We start from the raw sequence: 20,064 nt of genomic DNA on the forward strand, positions 1-20,064 counted from the left end.
GCAGACCAAGGAAGAGGAAGTTCTAAAGAATGAAATCAAAATACCGGGAGGGTTGGGGTGTTTTATAAGGTCAACGCTCAGAAATATTCCTTTTTCATTTCCACAGGGACCGCAACAGTAGAAACTCTGTAAGACTCTGTGACTTTTGAAGTGCTCCCTTGGGCACTTTATCTTCTCCCTGCTTCCCCTGTTTTTCCAGTCATTGACAGTACAACAGTCCAGAATCAAGGGAATCGTATGCATGTATTCAAGTAAACAGGGCCAACACTAAGGCTTAACCCAGAGTGAGCGAGGGGGAAGGCAGCTGTGACAGTGACAGCGAAGAACACGGGAGAGCCCACTGACGGTGAGGAGATTTTTCACCATCAGAGAACCCTCGTTCTGTGGCTCGTCACAGTGGTGTAAGATTAAAAATTCTGCAGCAAGTAAGTGTCCTCCTGCATGCCTGCACTCTTGTACCTACCTGCTCCTGTGAGCTCCTGTTCCGCAAGGAAGCGTTGGATCCTTTTGGGCCCGCGCCAGCCCGTTTTCGCTTCATTTTCTTCTGCTTACCATTTTTCTGGACAGCTTTCGGGTTTTTATTCTTTTGTTTAACAGCTGAAAACAAGAAAGTTAATCTTATGTGTTTAAATCTTAGACACTAAGTGTTAGAAGTTTAATTTTAATTTACGAGAACATGAAGGCACAACAGCAGGTTATTCTAAGGTACACTCTATAAGGGCGCCTGGGTAGCTTAGTTGGTTAAGCGTCTGACTCTTGCTTGCCATAAGCCAGATCCTTTTGAAGGGTTCAGAGTGTATGGAGCCAATTAGGAACTGCCATAGCACTCTAGCAGCAAAAGCTTCAAATGTTTAAAATTACCTCATATACTACTGTCAGGGTTTTCATTGAAAACCTTCTACATAGGAGAGCCCTGCTGATTCAGTCAGTAGAGCATGCAACTCTCGATCCCGGGGTTGTGAGTTTGAGCCCCATACTGACTGTACAGATTGCGTTACAAAATAAAATAAGAGTATCCAAAAAAAAAAAAAATAAAAGGCAGTACAATGGAGGGTTAATGTCATCTGTAGCTGCCATTTGTCCTCATACTTATGACTAAATTTCATTTTATTAATCTAAAAGAATATATTTTGAGTAATCTAAAAGAATATATAGTCTGACACACCACAGTATCAGACATTAAGTCAATTCCTCTCTAAACTGAGAGCAATACAAACAGGCACATCTTGTCCTTCATATATGCGGAGGCCAAGGATTTAGCCTTCTCCCTTTCAAAGCAGTCATGGGCTTTGATAACCCTCCTATAAACTGCATTTGTACACTGAATGGCCAGGTTGGGGGGTGGAGTAGGCATCTCAGGCCATGCAAGCTCACATCTGGTGTAAAGACCTAAGGAAAGCACGATCTTTGAGATAAAATGCAGGAGAAATTCTCCCCCTCCCCAAACCCCAGTCCATTTACCATCAACTGTGAATGATTGTCTACATAAACTTTAAATGACAAAATAGTTTCACCCTTACCTTTCTGGGTATCCTTCACTCCCTCTTTCTTCATTGATTCTTCAGGAAATGGTAAGGATTGAGCAGCATTTGCCATTTCTTTAGCTTGTATATACTGCTGAAGCTCTTTAGCAAAATTATCTTCTGATTCCTGACTGCAGGTATCATTATCACTATATACATCATAGTCCTTACTTCTTGATTTTCTATATTGCAAATTCTTCGGGGATGTTGTGGAGTTCCCAAAGTGCCTAAACTAAGTAAAAATTAAATTTCCAATTTTAAAAAGCTGGAATGATTCAAAACAATTTGGTTATAAAGAAGAAATAAAGACTGGCCATGAACTGATCACTGCTGAGGTTGGGTGATGGGTATATAGGGGTTCGTATACTATTCTTTCCACTCTTACCTTTTTAAAACATTCCAGAATTAAAAACAAAACAAAACAAAAACCAACAGAACATATCCATCCTTGAAAAAAATTTGATGGAAGATTCTGAATTTGTACACTGGATGTGCTTTACTGAGTTAAAAGAGTAAACCCCAAATCTTAATTATTTAATATAATTTACTTGACTGAACTACAGTATTATACTTCATATTTGATTTCTCTCTTTGCATCAACTATGCTTTTAAATGGTTTAATTCAATAACTCAACACTTCATTAAGAAGTAGGTAAACTGTAATGGCCCAAGTGAAAATCCACTATACTAAAATACATCACTGCTAGCAAAGCCCATTATTTTTCTTGCAACTCACAGTGTTGGTCGCTCACACTGATGACAAGGAACAAAGAACTGCCCAGTTCTCTGTAATCAAGTTAACTTTACTTTCAGAAAGAGTTTTCTAACTCTGTTGGTGCAGCTGCCCCAAGGCAACAGAAGTGAGCACAGGTGCCCACAGGAACAGGAAGCTGGGTATGGCAACTGACCCCGAGTCAGCCTGAGATGATCACAGCAGACAACTTAAACTATTTTGTCTACAAGAATGTCCAAGCATTAGTATACATGTCTATACATGGTGACACAAGGGTATCAAGTTGTATAATTACAGTTAGTATGTATGACACGTTTTAATTAAAACGCTTATAAAGAAATGTCCAAGTGCTAAAAGGCTCTTATTTTGATGTCAGGAAGAGATAACATGTCTACCTTTAAACTGGCCAATGATCCTGCTCCAGAGTGTGCTCTGGTGTCTGGACTCTTATCTACTTCCACTTAACTGCTGAAGGCAGCAGACTCAAAACAAAAAACAAACCAGAAGAATCACTATTATAAAATATACCAGGTGGTCCAATTTCATGGCTTACTTTTGATGTTAACTTCAAAGCTAGGAGTTGTACACCAGAGGACTGATCATAGGCCGATGAAATGAATTTGCTCCCTGCGTGAAGAATCAACTGGAGATAGTCTCCTAACCTGACAATGGCCCCAATGTACACTACTACCTCATCTTCATTATACCAGACAAGACTTTCAACCAATCCAAAAATATCAGGTCACCAAGTTCCTTGCCTCCAAGTTTTCAAGAAAGAGCACCGTTTTGTTTTGTTTTTAAGATTTTATTTATTTATTTGACAGAGAGAGAGAGAGAGAGAGAGAGAGAGAGATCATAAGTAGGCAGAGAGGCAGGCAGAGGGAGAGGGGGAAGCAGACTCCCCGCTGAGCAGAGCCCGATGCGGGGCTCGATCTCAGGACCCTGAGACCATGACCTAAGCTGAAGGCAAAGGTTTAACCCTCTGAGCCACCCAGGCGCCCCAAAAGGGCACCTCTTAAAACCAATACCATAGAACAAACTTGTAAACCTAACATCTGGTCAGGGTTCCGCAGATGTCAGCCTGGCCTCCTGTTTTTGTTAATCAAAGTTGTGCTGGAATACAGTCACACCCACTCATTCACTTCCGTGTTATCTATACCTGTTCAGTTGTGGCTGAGTCAATATAGCTCACAAAGTCAACAAGATGCACTACCTGGTCCTTTATGAAAAAGCTGGCCAATTCCTGTGATAATTATTATGCTTATTTACCCTGTTTCTGCCCTTTGGTTTTATTTAGTGGGCACAGGGAGAATCACTCAATTATGCAACAGCTCCCACAAAGTTTGGCTTAGTCAAATACAGAGATGAAATTCTATTCAGTACATCTGAATCCAAATATCACAATGATCCAAATGAGTGAGTAAGTCCTCCCTTACACACAAAACATGTACCAAAGCAGATACCCCTTTAACAGGTGATAACGTGTCTGATTTGCATTAAACGAAGAGATGAGATGATATGGCAACATAAACAAAACCAGGACAATCATCAACTATGTTGTTTTATTATACATTAGACATGAGTATTACTAATTGATATTATTCTTTTCAGAGGGCAATGAAGACACAAAATACAAATGATTGCTTTAATACTTATCTTCATGCAGCTAACCCTAAACTCATTACTTTGATATTTGTTGTTCTCTATATAATTTAGAAAACATATAAATATACTAAACTTTTCTCCCTTTAACGAAGGAGACTAAATAAAGTTTTTTTTTTTAAGGAAAAGATTTCTCATTCAGGAGAATTTATTGAATAGTATGGCCTCCTGAGACTCCATAGAAATAAAAGTAAAGAAATGTAAAAATAGTTCCATAATAGGGGCACCTGGGTGGCTCAGTGGATTAAGCCGCTGTCTTTGGCTCAGGTCATGATCTCAGGGTCCTGGGATCGAGCCCCGCATCGGGCTCTCTGCTCTGTGGGGAGCCTGCTTCCTCCTCTCTCTCTCTGCCTGCCTCTCTGCCTGCTTGAAATCTCTATCTGTCAAATATATAAATAAAATCTTTAAATTAAAAAAAAAAAAAAAAGAAAAGAAATGTAAAAATAGTTCCATAATATTAGGGGGGTGGGGGAGCACATGAAGTATATTCATCAGTAATTAAGAAAAGTCTAACAAATTCTTGGCAAGTTTTTGAAAAACAAAAAGCAAGTTATAATTGGGAGGTTGGACTTCAGTTGGAATGTGAGAAATGGGGCTACAAACTAGGATAGATTAAGATGCTACATAAAAACACACAAAGCTATTATAACAAATTCTCTTTCCCATCCCTCACCAGAATACATTCAAAGAGAAATTTATCCCAGACAAAAAAGAAAATAAAGAAATTGAATAAAATGTCTGATAAAGCCAGATCGTCTTGTGTGAGTACTAAGACCCCACAGTGAAGTCCTCCACATTCCAGCATTTGGGAGCAACCCCTACCAGAAATATACTCCATCCACTCAATGTACAACAGAAGTTCTACCCTGCTTTCCAGAAGAGATTCTTCACATGGGTCTATGGGCAAAATTCAACAATGAATGAGGGTAAAAACCACACATTATTTACATCAACCTCTAAGTTGACATTTAGCATTCTGCTGTTCTGAACACAGGCAACAAACAGTAGTATCAACAGTATCTGCCACTGACATTAGTACTTTCATACATCACATGATGGTTGTTGCAAATCTCAAAATAGCTTTTATGTTCACCGCTATGTCAAAGTTACAGTAATTAGACCTACTGCTGGAACTTCTAATTACTTAGTATATTAATGAAGAACATATTATTCTTTCTACATTTTTTTGGATAACTGTATTTCAATAAAGTAAATTTCCTTTGTAATCCAATGTATTTCATTTTATTCAGTAAAAAAACATGATTTTGAGAAGGGATCCATGGGCTTCACCAGGCTACCAAAAGGAGTATAAAGCACAATGAAGGCTAAGAACTACTATGCTGGGGGGGAAAAAAAAAAAGAACTATGCTGGAGGAAACCTACCTATCCACACAGCCCACCCATGTACTGAATGTCCAATCAGGCTTCCCATCTGGAGGAAAAGCCTATAGAGACACAGACCCACTAACACACAAACAAAGGCCATCCATCAACTCTTCCAGCCTTTCTTAAATCAAGGGACAATGAAGGAACACAAAAACACATCACAAAAATTTAGAGCAAGTGTCATTGAACTATGATCCCAAGGCCAAATCCATCTTACCACCTGTTTCTGTAATAGTCAGTAAGCTAAGAATGGTCCTTAGATTTTTTTAAATGGTTGGGGGAAAAAAACACAAAAGAATAACATTTCATGACAATGAAAGTTATACAAAATTCAAACTTCACATCCATAAAGAAAATTTAATGGAACACAGCCACACTCATTCATTTATATACTGTACTATCTGCTTTCACATTACATAAGCAGAGTTGAGTAGCTGCAAAACAGATCATAAAGACATTCAAGACATTATATATGAAAAAGATGCCAGAAAGCTCTAACATCAAAACAAAGAACAAGAAAGAACTCTTGAATAGGTAAATTATGAGAAACCCACAATTAGAAAATGATGCTTTAGGGCGCCTGGGTGGCTCAGTGGGTTGAAGCCGCTGCCTTCGGCTCAGGTCATGATCTCAGAGTCCTGGGATCGAGTCCCACATCGGGCTCTCTGCTCAGCGGGGAGCCTGCTTCCCTCTCTCTCTCTCTTTCTCTCTGCCTGCCTCTCTGTCTACCTGTGATCTCTCTCTGTCAAATAAATAAAAATAAAATCTTTAAAAAAAAAAAGAAAATGATGCTTTAAAAAAAGATGTAATTTATAATAGCCTCATCAAACACCTAGCAATAAGCCTAACAAAAAGTGTAGAAGATGTAAAACATCTACAAAGAAAATTACAAAACACTGTTAAGAGAAATTAGAGGACCTAAAGATTAGACAATTCAATATTCTAAAGATGTCAATTCTCTTCTGAATGATTAAATGCATTCCCATTGAAAATCTGACCAGGATTTCAATTCCCATTGAAAATCATTGAAAATCTGACCAGGATTTTCCAAGGAACTTGACAAACTGATTCTAAAATTCATATAGACATGCAAAAGGCCTCTCTTCCCCTAAGTGGCCTGAGGTGACCTCTGAAAATGTTTCGCTCTTTGTTTGACCTAGAAAACCCTAAAAAATCATGCAAATCAAGAGGTTCAAATCTTTCTGTTCACTTTAAGAACACACATGAAACTGCCCAGGCCATCCAGAGCATGCATGTCCAAAAAGCCACCAAGTATCTGTAAGATATCACTTTGCATAAGCAGTGTGTACCATTCCATCACTACAGTGGTGGAGTTGGGAGGTGTGTCCAGGCCGAACAGTGGGGCTGGACACAAGGTCGATGGCCCAAGAAGAGTGCTGAATTTTTACTGCTTAAAAATGCAGAGTAATGCTGAACTTAAGGGTTTAGATATTGATTCCCTCTCTGCTCATTGAGTACAGCCAGGTGAGCAAAGCCCCCACGATGTGGCGTAGAATGTACAGGGCTCCCGATTGGATTAACCCATATATGAGCTCTCCCTGCCTCATCGAGATGATCCTTACTGAAAAAGAGCACATTGTTCCTAAACCAGAAGAGGAGTTTGCACAGAAGAAAAAGATATTCCAGAGGAAACTGAAGAAACAAAAACTTATGGCCTAGAGTAAATTCTGCATGGAATAAATGCAAATAAAAATAAAAAGAGGGAGGAAAAAAAAAAGAAATACAAAGGGCTAAAAATACCCAAGATACTTAAGGAAGAAAAACAAGGGGAGAGGATTTGGCTACCTGACATCCAAACTTATTATAAAGCTGCAGTAATTAACATGGTGAGGTCTTGGGGGAGGGCTAAACAGATAAACCAGCAGAAGTAAACAGAGTCCCTGGGGCCCCTGGGTGGCTAAGTGGGTTTAAGCCTCTGCTTTTGACTCAGGTCATGATCCCAGGGTCCTGGGATCAAGCTCCGCATTGTGTTCTCTGCTCGGCAGGGAGCCTGCTTCCCCTCTCTCTCTGCCTACCTCTCTGCCTACTTGTGATCTCTGTTAAATAAATAAATTAATTAAAAAAAAAAAAAAAGCAAAGAGTCCAGAAACAAACCCATCAAACATGAGCACTTGATTTTGACAATGGTGACACTGCAGACCAGTGTGGGGAAAGACAATTCTTTCCCTTCAGTGAATGGTGCTGGAACAACTGGGTATGATAACACGAAAAAAAAAAGGTAAAACAAAATTTGTCACCCCTACTTCACAGTTACAAATAGAAAAATCAATTACAGATGGCTGCAAACTTAAATGTGAAAAGCAAAACAATAAATCTTTGGAAGACATCACAGTAAAAAGATTTTTATTATCTTGGGATATTTAAATAAAACACTAGCTATAAAGAACCTTAATAAATTTTAATATAATAACATTATGAACTTTTAATGAAAAAATACCATTGTGTAAAGCCACAAAATGAGCAGATATTTGCAACACATAACCCACAATAAAAGGAAATGATCCAAAATAAAGAACTACAAATCAAGGAGAAAAAAAACACAGACAAACCAATAATTATAAGACAAAAACATCTGAGCAGGCACTAAAAAAAGGGAAATCCAAATGGACCAGCATATGAAAAGATGCTCCATCCCAACAGTAATCAAGAAATGCAAACTCAGTTACAATGAGCTACTTCAGATGGTGAAAAATACGATAGATGACAATACCAAGTGAGGAGCAGCAGAAATACAGTCCCTCATACACCACCTGTGGGAATAAAACTGGTAGAACCACTCTGGATTGGAGGGCAGTCTGGCACTAAGGTAAAAGTAAGGATGCTTACACTCTAAGACCCAGCAGCTTTACTCTTCGGTAACTACAAAGCACATGTGCAACAGGATACAAGCGAAAGAACGTAGCAGCCCTACCCGTAACCTCCAAAAATGGAAATCAGACCAAATGTCGACCAACGAGACGTAGTGTATTCAATAATGGAATACTATCCAGCTCAGAAAATAAACAGACAAGTATACATCTATGAATCTTATAAATATAATGTTGGGGAAAAGACAACAGAAAGAACACATACAATACTATTCTATTTCTATAAAGTGTAATTTGGCAAGGAAATTGGCAAGGAAAAACTGTAATTTTTTTTTTTGAAAAACTGTAATTTCAAGGCTGACAGCATTAGTAGTAAAACTAAAACTGTAAAGAAGGGCAAGGAAGTGATTAGCATGCAAGTTAGGATTCTAGTTACTTCTAGGAGGAAACAAAGGAATAATGACTGAGAAAGAAGGCATTAGAGGCTTTGCGGGCAATGCTCTTTCTTGAATTGGCAAAGTCTCTACCTGGGTGTTCTCTTTTTAGTCAGCTGTGATACGGCACATTGATGTGAGTAACTTGTGAGTAACGAGCCTGGGCCAAAACAAGCCTACTTAGGAATAATGCAGGTGTCCAACTACTCAGAGAACTGTTTACTGGAATCTATTTAAAGTAACCGTAGTGTGTTCCGCCTATCTCCTATACTGGGTTATACATGGATTAGGGACCTTTAACTGGGCATGAAGGACTGGGGTCTATGAGACTAAAACAATATAAAAAAAATAAGCATGGGTGGCTTAGTTGGTTGAGTGTCAGGCTCTTGGTTTCAGCTTGGGTCATGATGTCGGGGTCGTGAGATCAAGCTCCGAGCAGGGCTCTGTGGGGTACGTAGAGCCTGTTTGAGGTTTTCTCTCTCTCTGGCCCCTTCCCCACTCATATGCTCTCTTGCACGTGTATGCACTCTTTCTCACAAATAAATAAATCTTAAAAAAAAAAAAAAAATGGGGGGAAATCCAGGCCACAGATTTTCAGGGTTAAGACCTTGGCTCTTGTCCACAACAGCCATACATGCCCCAAAGGGCGAAAGAAGTTATATACTTGGGTAGTTGAGAGGCTTGCTGAGGAGATGAGGATGCTGTATCTCCTGTATTTTCTGTCCTGTACCCTTTTATGACGCTAAGTGTAAGAGGATCACATTAAAGCCTATTTGTGTCTTTTGAGTCTCACTGCCAATTCAAACCCATCCTTTTGTGGTGTGTTAAAATTCATAATAGAAAGGATGCCTGGGTGGCTCAGTTGGTTAAGTGGCTGCCTTCAGGTCAGATCATGATTTCAGGGTCCTGGGATCAACTCTCGAATCAGGGCTCCTTGCTCAGCAGGGAGTCTGCTTCTCCCTCTGCCTGCTGCTCTAACCCCGTGTGTGCGCTCGCGCGCTCTCTCTCTCTCTCTGACAAGTGAATAAAATCTTAAAAAAAATTTTTTTCACAATTAAAAAAAAGTTCAAAAAGAGGCAAGAAAAGAGCAGATATTGGCTGTTATGGGTTGCTATGTCCTCCCCAAATTCTCCTGATGAACTCGTAACAACCAGTACCTTAGTATGTGGCCTTATCTAGAAATAGGGTCATTACATGTGTAGTTGGTTAAGATAAGGTCATTAGGGTAAACTGTAATCCATTATGACCAGTGTCCTTATAAAAAGGGTATATTTAGACACAGACATATGAACATAGGGAGAACACAATTCGAATATGAAGGTAAAGATCAAGGCGATGCTTCTGGAAGCCATGGCAAGGAACACCAAAGACTGCCAACAAACCACCGGAAACTACTGGAGGAGCATGAAACAGATTCTCCCTCACAGCCCTCAGAAGGAGCCAACTCTGCCAACACCTTGATCTCAGACTTCCAATCTCCAGAAACACAAGACAACTTCTGTTGCATAAGTCACCCAGTTTGCGGTCCTTTGTTAGGGCAGCCCTAGCAAAGTAACACAAACTTTTAAGCTAAAATCAGTAGGGCTAGTTAAGTTATTAGCAAATCAAAATCCTTAAAAATTACGACCTAATTTGAAAAGAGAAGTTTTTGAAACAGTTTACAACCCGTTTCAGAAACAGGGGAAACCAAAATAAAAGCAATACACTAAAACGGTTCATGTTAAATGACTGAATGATAAACTTTCTGAAGTGTTATCAGGTTTCCTTGATATAAGCCAACTAGGTCTCCAATGCTGACTAACCGGGACAAACAGGACCCCTAACAGATTTCTCACACCCACTCCTCTCCTTTTTTTCAATATGCCAACTTAATCTTACCTTTTTGGGTATCTGCTCACATTCCAGTTTTACTTCCCATTTTATTTTATCTTCTTGTATTTTTCTTTTCTCTTTTTGTGTTTCTTCAACTTCTGTATCATCTATTCCATTACCGATTCTACAGCAAAAATATCAAACATAAGAGATTTTTTTCAATCTGAAAATGGTACATACCACAGCATTAAAATGAATGGCTTTGGCTTATCTTCTACTTGCTCTCAAAGAAATTCCAAACTCACATTCTACTCTAAATACTCCAAGGAATAATATACAAATTTAGGATGAGCAGTACATATCAACATGTGCTTGTAAGTAAATCATAAAGCTGAAATTTTAGATTACATAACCTTCATGGTCTAGTAACAGGAGCTATATAAACCACCCATTCATTCATCACTGTATTCATTCAACAGATACTGAGTATCCACCACATACCAGGCTATAGGCCTTAAATCCTGGGATAACAGCAATGAAAAAGACCTTGTCCCTGCCTTCTGAGAACTTTCTATGTGCTTGGGAGAAAAAAATAAAGCAATTTTAATATAGTATGATAAGCATAGGTACATACATGAGGAACACTTAACTGGTCAAAGATCTTCTAACTTTTTTTTTTTAAGGATTTTATTTATTTATTTGACACACACAGAGAGAAATCACAAGCAGGCAGAAAGGCAGACAGAGAGAGAGGGGGAACAGGCTCCCCGCTGAGCAGAGAGCCCGATATGGGACTCAATCCCAGGACTCTGAGATCATGACCTGAACCAAAGGCAGAGGTTTAACCCACTGAGCCACCCAGACGCCCAGATCTTCTAACCTTTAAAGATATGTAAGAATTAGCAAACAGGGGCACCTGGCTGGCTCAGATGGTAGAGTGTGTGACTCTTGATCTCCAGGTTGTGACTCTGAGCCCCATGTTGGGTATAGAGATTACTTAAAATCAATCAACTTTTTAAAAAAGAGGGGCACCTGGGTGGCTCAGTTAGTCAAGTGTTTGCCTTCAGCTCAAGCCCTGATCCCAGGGTCCTGGGAACAAGCCTGGAATCAGGATCTCTGCTCAGCAGGGAGCCTCCTTGTCTCTCTCCCTCTCCCTCTGCTCCCTCCCATGCACTCTCTCAAATAAATAAAATCAAGAAAGAAAGAAAAGAAGGAAGGAAGGAGGGAGTGGAGGAAGGAAGGAAGAAGGAAGAAAAGTTAGCAAAGAGGACCATCATGAAAGCAGTATTTCAGGTAGAATGCAAGGGGCCTTTCAAGGTCAGGAGAGAGCCTAACTTACATTCAAGTGGGAAGATGACAAAGAAAAGTTGTTTGCAGACTCACAAGCACAGAGAAGTCAAATATGCAGAGAGACATTGCCTGAGACTATAACCTGAGGATATTCTAACAAAACGAAAAACGAACCCAAGAAAGATGAAGGTGGGAAGGTGATCAACAAGGATGTCACTGAAATTTATAGGTAGATCTAAGTAACGGCTTACACCATAAATACAAGGGGCTGAAAGCAATTGTGTCTGGATGAGGAGTGACTACTGAATAAAAGCTTACGAGAGGAGTTCCATGCCAGACAAAGGCAAGGAGGAAGCAATGTGTACATTCTCAAAAAACATGTTACAACTAGAATGCACTACTAGCACAAGAATGTGAATAGTGGTTCTGAGCTTCTTGCAAAGTTACAGGAGGAGCTCAGGCTTCCCGGCTTCATCGAATTCAACAGTTTACCAGTGATCTGTCCCTAGTCAGAGTCTCAGAGCTTCATCTCAGATAAGGCGCCAAGATGGGAGCCCCTACAGAAGCCATCACAAGACCCGATAAGCCACAGACTGTGAAACTTCACTACTCCAGTTGTCAGTAATGAATCATCTTATGGAGTAGGAAGCAGCCTCTCCGGAGGCAAAGCAATACCAACAATGATGACTCCAAGAGCAGTGACGGCAGCAGCTGACACTTACGTCATGCTTACCCTGTGCCAGAAGCAAGTCCGCGCACATTACCCACATCACAACAGTCCTATGATATACGTACTGTGGATGGAAAGCCCATTTTACAGATGAAAACAGAATTACAGAAAGCTTACAGAACTTGCCACATACCTAGTAAATAGGTAGAGCTGAGCTCTGCGCCCAGACAGCCAAAGCCAACTTCCCAGTCAACACGTCCACCTGAATAGCTGCTTGGCATATTTTTAATAGAGTTCAAACTCAACTCTTGACTTAATCCTGTTTTTGTTTGTTTTTTTAAGATTTTATCCATTTATCTGAGAGAGAAAGGCATGCACGAGTAGGGGGAATAGCAGAGGGAGAGAGAGAAGCAGAGTCCCTGCTGAGCAGGGAGCCTGACATGGGACTCAGGACTCGTCCTGGGATCATGACCTGAGCCAAAGGCAGATGCTCAACCAACTGAGCCACCTGGGTGCCCCTGTCCTGTTATTTTAAATAGCAAATCCATCCTTCTAATGATACTGACCCCAAACCTTGTAGTAACTTATACTCCCTTCATATCCCCCATCCAATCTGTGAAAAATCCAGTTTATCTTCAAAATATAACCTTATCTGACCACTTCTTACTACTACTAGTATGATCCAAGCTACTCTTGCCCCATTACATTCTACTCTCAACACAACCACAATGACCCTGCTAAAATGTTCTTGTTGCATAACTTCTAAGAGCCCTTTCATCTCATTCAGGGTAAAAGCCAAAGTCCTTATGGCACCTACAAGTCCCTACATGGACTACATGGACTGCCTCCCTGACCCTATCTCCCAGTACCTCTCAAGTCCCACTTCTGTTCAAGTCCTGCTCCTTGAACTTCACTTCACCTGTCATTTTGGCCACTTTGTTCCCATCACCCAATCACACCACGCTCACTCCACCTCAAGACCTTTATATGGACCTTTATATTCTCTCCGCTAGAAACCAACCTGCCTCACTCCCCTATTCAAGTATTACTTATCAGTGGTATTACAAAAGCTTTAACTACCTTCTGTAAAATACCTACATTCAGGATGCCTGGGTGGCTCAGTGGGTTAAGGCCCTGCCTTCGGCTCAGGTCATGATCTCCGGGTCCTGGGATCAAGCCCTGCACTGGGCTCCCTGCTCAGCAGAGAGTCTGCTTCCCCCTCTCTCTGCCTGCTGCTCTGCCTACTTGTGATCTCTTTCTCTGTCAATGAAATAAAATCTTTAAAAAAATAAAATAAAATATCTACATTCTCCCTGCCATCCCATCCTACCCCGCTACCCAGCTTTCATTTTCTCCATGGCATTTATCATCACCCAAAATACTATCTATTTATGCATTGTGGGGGGCCATAAATCTCATGAATATGGAGATTTTTACCTCTTTTGTTTATTTATTGCTATAGCCCCAGGGCCTAGGATAATGGCAGGTGCTCAAGAAATAAGTAATCCCCTCATAAAATTACTAAGAAAAAATTCAGAAACCATAAAAGATTGACTCCTATAAACTTATTTAAAACAAACAAAAAAATCCTTTATGCAATGAAAATAATGCCATAAGCAGGGTCAAAAGGCAAATAACAAATATGAAGTAAAATATCTGCTGATCAGAGTTCCTAAAATTTTAAAGAGAAGGACCAATGAAGAGAAAAACAGGCAAAGGATATGAACAAGGAACTGTTCACAGATGCTCTTCATACTTCAATACCATTCCACATCTAACATTTGAGCAAAAATTCAGAAGTGTCTTTTATGTAGTTTAGTACAGTTTTTAGGTATAGAATCTTCTGTCCCACACATTTTCAAATTGATAGATGCTATTGTTTTCTAACATGCGGCTATTGTCTTGTGATGATTCACCTTGCTGAATTCTCTTATGGATTTTAATAGTTTATTAACGTTTATTAACGTTCCTCTTGTTTTCCTTTGCAGGGGGATCATATCATTTTTGTCTCTTTTCAGTATTTATAGATCTTATTTTATGTTAGTTATTTTGCCTTAGAAACAAAGAAATCAAATCATGGGTAACTTGGTCCTAGTTTTTCCACTTAAATTATGCAATCTTGGCAAGTTATGTTCCTCTCCGTGCCTCAATTTTCTCATCTGCAAAAACAAGGACAGTTTCTTTTCTTCAAGGTTAAGATTAAATGACATATTTCACGTAAAGCACTTAGTAAAACTTTTGATGGCGGCCTGAATTAAGGTAATAGTTTCAATTAAGGTATAAGTGAACAAATCTGAGCGATAACAGGAAGTAAAAATCAACCAGACTAAGAGAATGAGTGAAATAAAGGAACAAAAGGCTGTCTCGGATTCAGCTTAAGGAAACTGGGGGAAACACACAGGTTTAGAAGTTGGTTTTTAGCACTTCAAACGGAAAGAACGCAAATGAATATCTGGGTGTAAATAAATTACACTATACACCTCTCTAAAAATAAGATCAACAAATTAGCACCATTTGGCTGGTAGCGTCAGTCCCTTTCTCAACCTAAAGGAAACGTTACATCCAAATGATGTTTGCTGCTTTACTGTGGTCTTAAGGGTCTTCTGATGCAAATCAATGAACTAACGCCAAATTATTTACTATTTACCCTCATTGCTTAATAAACTTAGGGTTTCGGGTTTTTCTTAAACAAACAAAAAAAGGTGTTTAACATGTGTCAGTGAGAAATGACAAATGATCTGTCCCCTACGAGCTGAGGGTCCGGTGGAAGGAAGAGTAATGTGGGAACACATGGAGGTTTCTAACCGGGTCTCCAGGGTCAGGAGCGCAGGGAAAGGGGAGCCTCCTGCGATCGCTCCCTGGACCCCGCTGGTCCCCTTAAGCAGGGTCCCGGCACCTCTGGCCGTGGCGGCTTACGAACCAAGCCCCATTGCCGGCTTTCGTCCCCGCGGCTCCTGAGCGCCCTCTCCACGTCCGACCCCCGCGCCTGCCAGGCTGACCCCACACGCTCGCCCACGCACTCCCCGCACGACCCAGCGGCGTGGCCCACACACGGCCCCGGCTGCCTCCGAATGGAACCAAAAGGCGGAATCCGACTGGGGCCCCTGCGATCAAAGCATGAAAAGATGGGGAATCACCTTTCATCAAAGTCCGTGGTCGGTTTTTTACCCAGGGCCGGGTTGGGGGGTTTGGAGAAAAGATTCTCAAAATCCATCACCCTCGCGAGGGCCCGGCAGCTAGAGTAACAACCACCGCGTGAGGAGGAGGAACCCAGCTCCCGGCCCCAGCCGCAGATCGCCCCGCGCATGCGCGGCTCCGCCCCCGCTCACGTCTGCTTGCTCCTTCCCCGCGGCTCTGCGCAGGCGCCAGGGTAGATGGGGTTTTGTTGTTTGATTTTGGTGTGCATTTTGATCTGTTATCTAACATATTAGAATTTTTAACCTGAGTCCTTGGAAGTCCCCTTTCACTTTCATTAGGGGTAAGTGGGCATTCCACGTGGAGAGAATAGTATTAAGGCCGGAAAACAGAGCACCCACTTGGGAAAAGGAACTGTTGAGTTTTGCTTACTCTAATGCCTGTGGAAGAGTAGAAGTTGTGGGAATCTTGAAAGCCTCAAACCCTAGATATCGAACCCGACGGGCACCTACTAGTGAGCGACTGTTTGATTGCCGGCACGAATCAGGGTCCACTTCCCAGACAAGCGAAGAGAAGTTGTACTTTCTCCTGTTGTTTATATTATAGCCAATCCTTTTTTGTACATCAGTCATTACTAAAAATTGAGAGGAAAATTGAAATGAATTAAGGTATTACCCCACTTGGAGGAAAGTACTATACTACAGAACTCAGATTATTACATACATTTTCGTTCTTTAAAAGTCCAGTGTACAGCAAAAGATAACCAGTCTGTGGGAAAAAAAATTAAATGGTAGGTAAAAAGCAGCAAATATAGCAAGAAAAACTGACCTGCAAAGGCATCAGATACTATCCTTTTTAGATAAAGACTATAAGAGGCAAAGTATGTTTTGATAGATTTGTTACAGGACAGATCACTGGCCTTCCAAACTTTCCCAGAAGATAAGGCCTACTACATTTGAAAACAGCTGCTGCTGATGCCCCCAATTCTATTCAGGATCATTTCAACGTATGACTAAGCACCTGGGCACCTGCTTCTGCAAGTAGCCCTCCTCTCTCTTTCCCATGCCTTCCCCATTAAAGCCCTCCAGCTTCACCTGGACAGGGAAGGTGGTCTTTGAAACATCTGTCAACCATCTGCAAATCTCAAGGAAAGGCTGGTTCTGCTATAGACTAAGGGACTTAAATCAGCAAGCAAGGAGTGCATAGGCTTGAAGCAAGGTACGCTTAAGACCATTAGAGTGCTTTTACAGATTGATTCTAAAAAATGGCCCTGGGTGCCTGGGTAGCTAAGTTGTTAAGCGGCTACCTTCAGCTCAGTTCGTCCTGGGATAGAGCCCCTCATCGGGCTCCCTGCTCAGTAGGAAGCCTACTTCTCCCTCTCCCACTCCCCCTGCTTCTGTTCCCTCTCTCACTGTGTCTCTCTCTGTAAAAAAAAATAAATAAAATCTTTTAAAATGGGCCCAATTCTCTACCTTTTCCTATACCCACATCCTTTGCAATATGACTTTGTAGCTCTTCCCACCGAGTGGTGGGATCTATTTCATCACCTCTTGCATCTGAATTGAATTCGTAACCTACTTTTGCTAATAGAATGGAGCAGAAAAGCCTTGCCAATGCCAGGCTGGGCCCTAAGAGGCCGTGTGTGTGTCTGCTCTCACTTGAACTCCTGCCTTCTCCAGAACAACAAGCCCAGGCCACCTTGCTGAAGAGAAGGGAGAGACATGTGGAAGATAAGACAAAAGGAGGAGAACAGCAACACCCAGTCTACAGCTAGCAAAGCCGCCAAGTCAACCCACAGCTGACCACAGACACACAATGGAGACCAGTGAAGAACTGAAGAACCTCCCAGGTGATCCCGGTCCAAACTGGTGACCAACATTGTAAACTAAATAGTTGTTTTAAGCCACCATGTTTTAAAAGAAGCTTATTATACAGCAAAACCTGATAAAAAAGGGAACTATAAAAAATGACATTAAGGAGTAGAAAAGAGGGGCGCCTGGGTGGCTCAGTGGGTTAAGCCTTTGCCTTAGGGTCATGATCTCAGGGTTCTGGAATCGAGCCCCGCATTGGGCTCTCTGCTCAGCAGGGAGCCTGCTTCCCCCCCTCTCTCTCTGCCTGCCTCTCTGCCTACTTGTGATCTCTATCTGTGAAATAAATAAAATCTTAAAAAAAAAATAAAAAGGAGTGGAAAAGAGCCAAGTAGAGCTTTCAGAAGTTAAAAATATGATATGACGGGGCGCCTGGGTGGCTCAGTGGGTTAAAGCCTCTGCCTTCAGCTCAGGTCATGATCCCAGGGTCCTGGGATCGAGCCCCACATCAGGCTCTCTGCTCAGCAGGGAGCCTGCTCCCCCCTCTCTCTGTGCCTGCCTCTCTGCCTACTTGTGATCTATCTCTCTCCCTCTGTCAAATAAATAAATAAATAAAAAGCTTAAAAAACAAAACAAAAAATAAATAAATAAGAAGATAAATGTTTATGTTACTGGACTTGGTTCTTCGGACCCAGTAATGGTAGAAATGAGGCTGGACCCAAAATTTAAAAACACAGGCAAGGCTTTATTATAGGGGCAACAACTACTGCTGAAGGGAGACACAGTCATGACAAAGGGGTCAAATAAAATGCTCTCTTGCTCTCTGAATAATAACCAGGGAAACTTTTAAAGGGACTGAGGCAGGAAAGGAGTGATGTTTAAGCACATAGGGACAGGGAAATTCAGGGAATTGGGGACACAGGCCCAGTTGACAAAACTGTGCTTCTTCCTCTATCCTATGTTTCATTTGCATGTTTTCTCCACCTCTGGGTGTGTGTTTTAGCATAATAAAAAGGGAAAAAATCAGTGAAAGGTAAGTTTGCTGGCCGTTTTATCTCAGGCTAGTCTGAACCTGGTCTAGGCTTGTTCCTTTTGCCGGTGCTTTGTTCCGCAGGAAAAAGCGGTAACATCCTACAGGTTGCTCTGCAATGAATAGGAGTATGCACATATCTGTCTCAATCCCAGTTTTCAATTCTCTGGGGTATATACCTAGGAGTAGAATTGCAGGGTCATGCGATAATTCTATGTTTAGGCCAGCTGCTTTATAATGATGGGGCATCACTTATCTATTGCTGCATAGCAAATTATCCCTAAACTTTGTGGTTTAAAACGTAAATGAGGGGTACCTGGGTGGTTCGGGCAGTTGAGCGTTTGCCTTTGGCTCAAGTCATGATCTCAGGGTCTTGGGATCAAGCCCCACGTTGGGCTCCCTGCCCAGCAGAGAGTCTGCTTCTCCCTGTCTCTCTCTCTCCTGTGTGTGCTTTCTCTCTCTCTCTCTCTCTCATAAATAAATAAAATCTTCAAAAACAAGAACAGTAAATGAGACAGGGACCTTGAGAAGAAGCCCGTATGTACCTGGTACTCTCCTGGGATTGAGCCACCAATAATATGGTGCTGTGGGGCACCTGGGTGGCTCAGTTGGTTGAGTGACTGCCTTTGGGTCAGGTCATGATCCTGGAGTCTTGGGATGGAGTCCCACACAGGACTCCCTGCTTAACATGGAGTCTGCTTCTTCCACTGACCTTTCTCCACTCATCCTCTCTCTGTCTCATTCTCTTGCTCTCTCTCTCTCAAACAAATAAATAAAATCTTCAAAAAAAAAATGGTGCTGTTTCTCCTATAGTCAGGATTCATGGGCCTGGGAATCAAACCATGGAAATAGGAGTCGACCTTTCCTTTATTATCCCTGTGACACCCTAGTAGAGTTTTGCTTTTTTTTTTTTTTTAATTTTTGCTTCTAATCTTCAAAACTTTGAGTTCTGCTTGTCAAGAACAGAGTTTTTCAACGTCAGCATTTTGACATTTTGGGCTGAGTAATTGACAGTCCTGTGTGCAGTCAAATGCTCTACCACTGAGCTATACCCCCGACAGTCCTGTGTGTAAAAGGATGTTTAGCAGGCATCCCTGGCCTCTCCCCACTAGATGCCAGTAGCACTCCTTTCCTTGTTGGCACCTTTATAGCGATTACAGTATTTGTGGGCATTAAGGGCGGGATAACTGTCAAAGATAAACAAAGCCAGACATTAAAGTAGCAAAGACTGATTTTATTTAGAAACTATTAACTGAGGGTAAAAGGCTGAACTCCATTTAAATTATGTAGAGATGACTGTGTCTTTTTTTTAAGATTTTATTTATTTGACAGAGAGAGATCACAAGTAGGCAGAGAGGCAGGCAGAGAGAAAGGAGGAAGCAGGCTCCCTGCTGAACAGAAAGCCCGCCACGGGGCTCTATCCCAGGACCCTGAGATCTTGACCAGAGCGAAGGTAAAGGCTTAACCCACTGAGCCACCCAGGCGCCCCATGACTGGGTCTTTTAAAGGGAGAATGAAATAACATATAATTTGATTTACAGGGAATGTTCAAAAGCCAAATCTATAGAAACGAAAGTAGATTATCCGTTGCCTGAGGCAGGGGTGGCAAGACACTTGGGATGGAATGTTCTGAAACTGAATGTTGGTGATAGCTGCATTATTTGGAAAATATACTAAAAGTCATTAAATTATATGCTTAAAATGGGTAAATTTTCAGGTACACGCTTTTATATCAATAGAGCTATTTTAAAAA

General features: G+C 41.3%; 1 protein-coding gene and 1 pseudogene across 1 annotated transcript in view; one reads left to right on the plus strand and one right to left on the minus strand.

The window, feature by feature from the left end:
• Positions 1-15,606, minus strand: part of ZC3H8 (zinc finger CCCH-type containing 8) — a 33,242-nt gene extending 17,636 nt beyond the window's left edge. Inside the window, exons 1-4 of the mRNA XM_045980030.1 lie at positions 15,476-15,606; positions 10,445-10,562; positions 1,521-1,755; positions 464-597 (exon numbers count right to left, since the gene is read on the minus strand). Of these exons, the coding sequence (XP_045835986.1) occupies positions 464-597; positions 1,521-1,755; positions 10,445-10,562; positions 15,476-15,552 (564 nt within the window). The 5' untranslated portion in view covers positions 15,553-15,606. The remainder of the gene's footprint in view (positions 1-463; positions 598-1,520; positions 1,756-10,444; positions 10,563-15,475) is intronic.
• LOC123926195 lies at positions 6,539-6,984 on the plus strand (annotated as a pseudogene).
• Positions 15,607-20,064: the final 4,458 nt, after the last annotated feature.

This window comes from Meles meles, chromosome 15, assembly GCF_922984935.1.
Source record: "Meles meles chromosome 15, mMelMel3.1 paternal haplotype, whole genome shotgun sequence".
In the NCBI taxonomy this organism is placed as follows: domain Eukaryota; kingdom Metazoa; phylum Chordata; class Mammalia; order Carnivora; family Mustelidae; genus Meles; species Meles meles.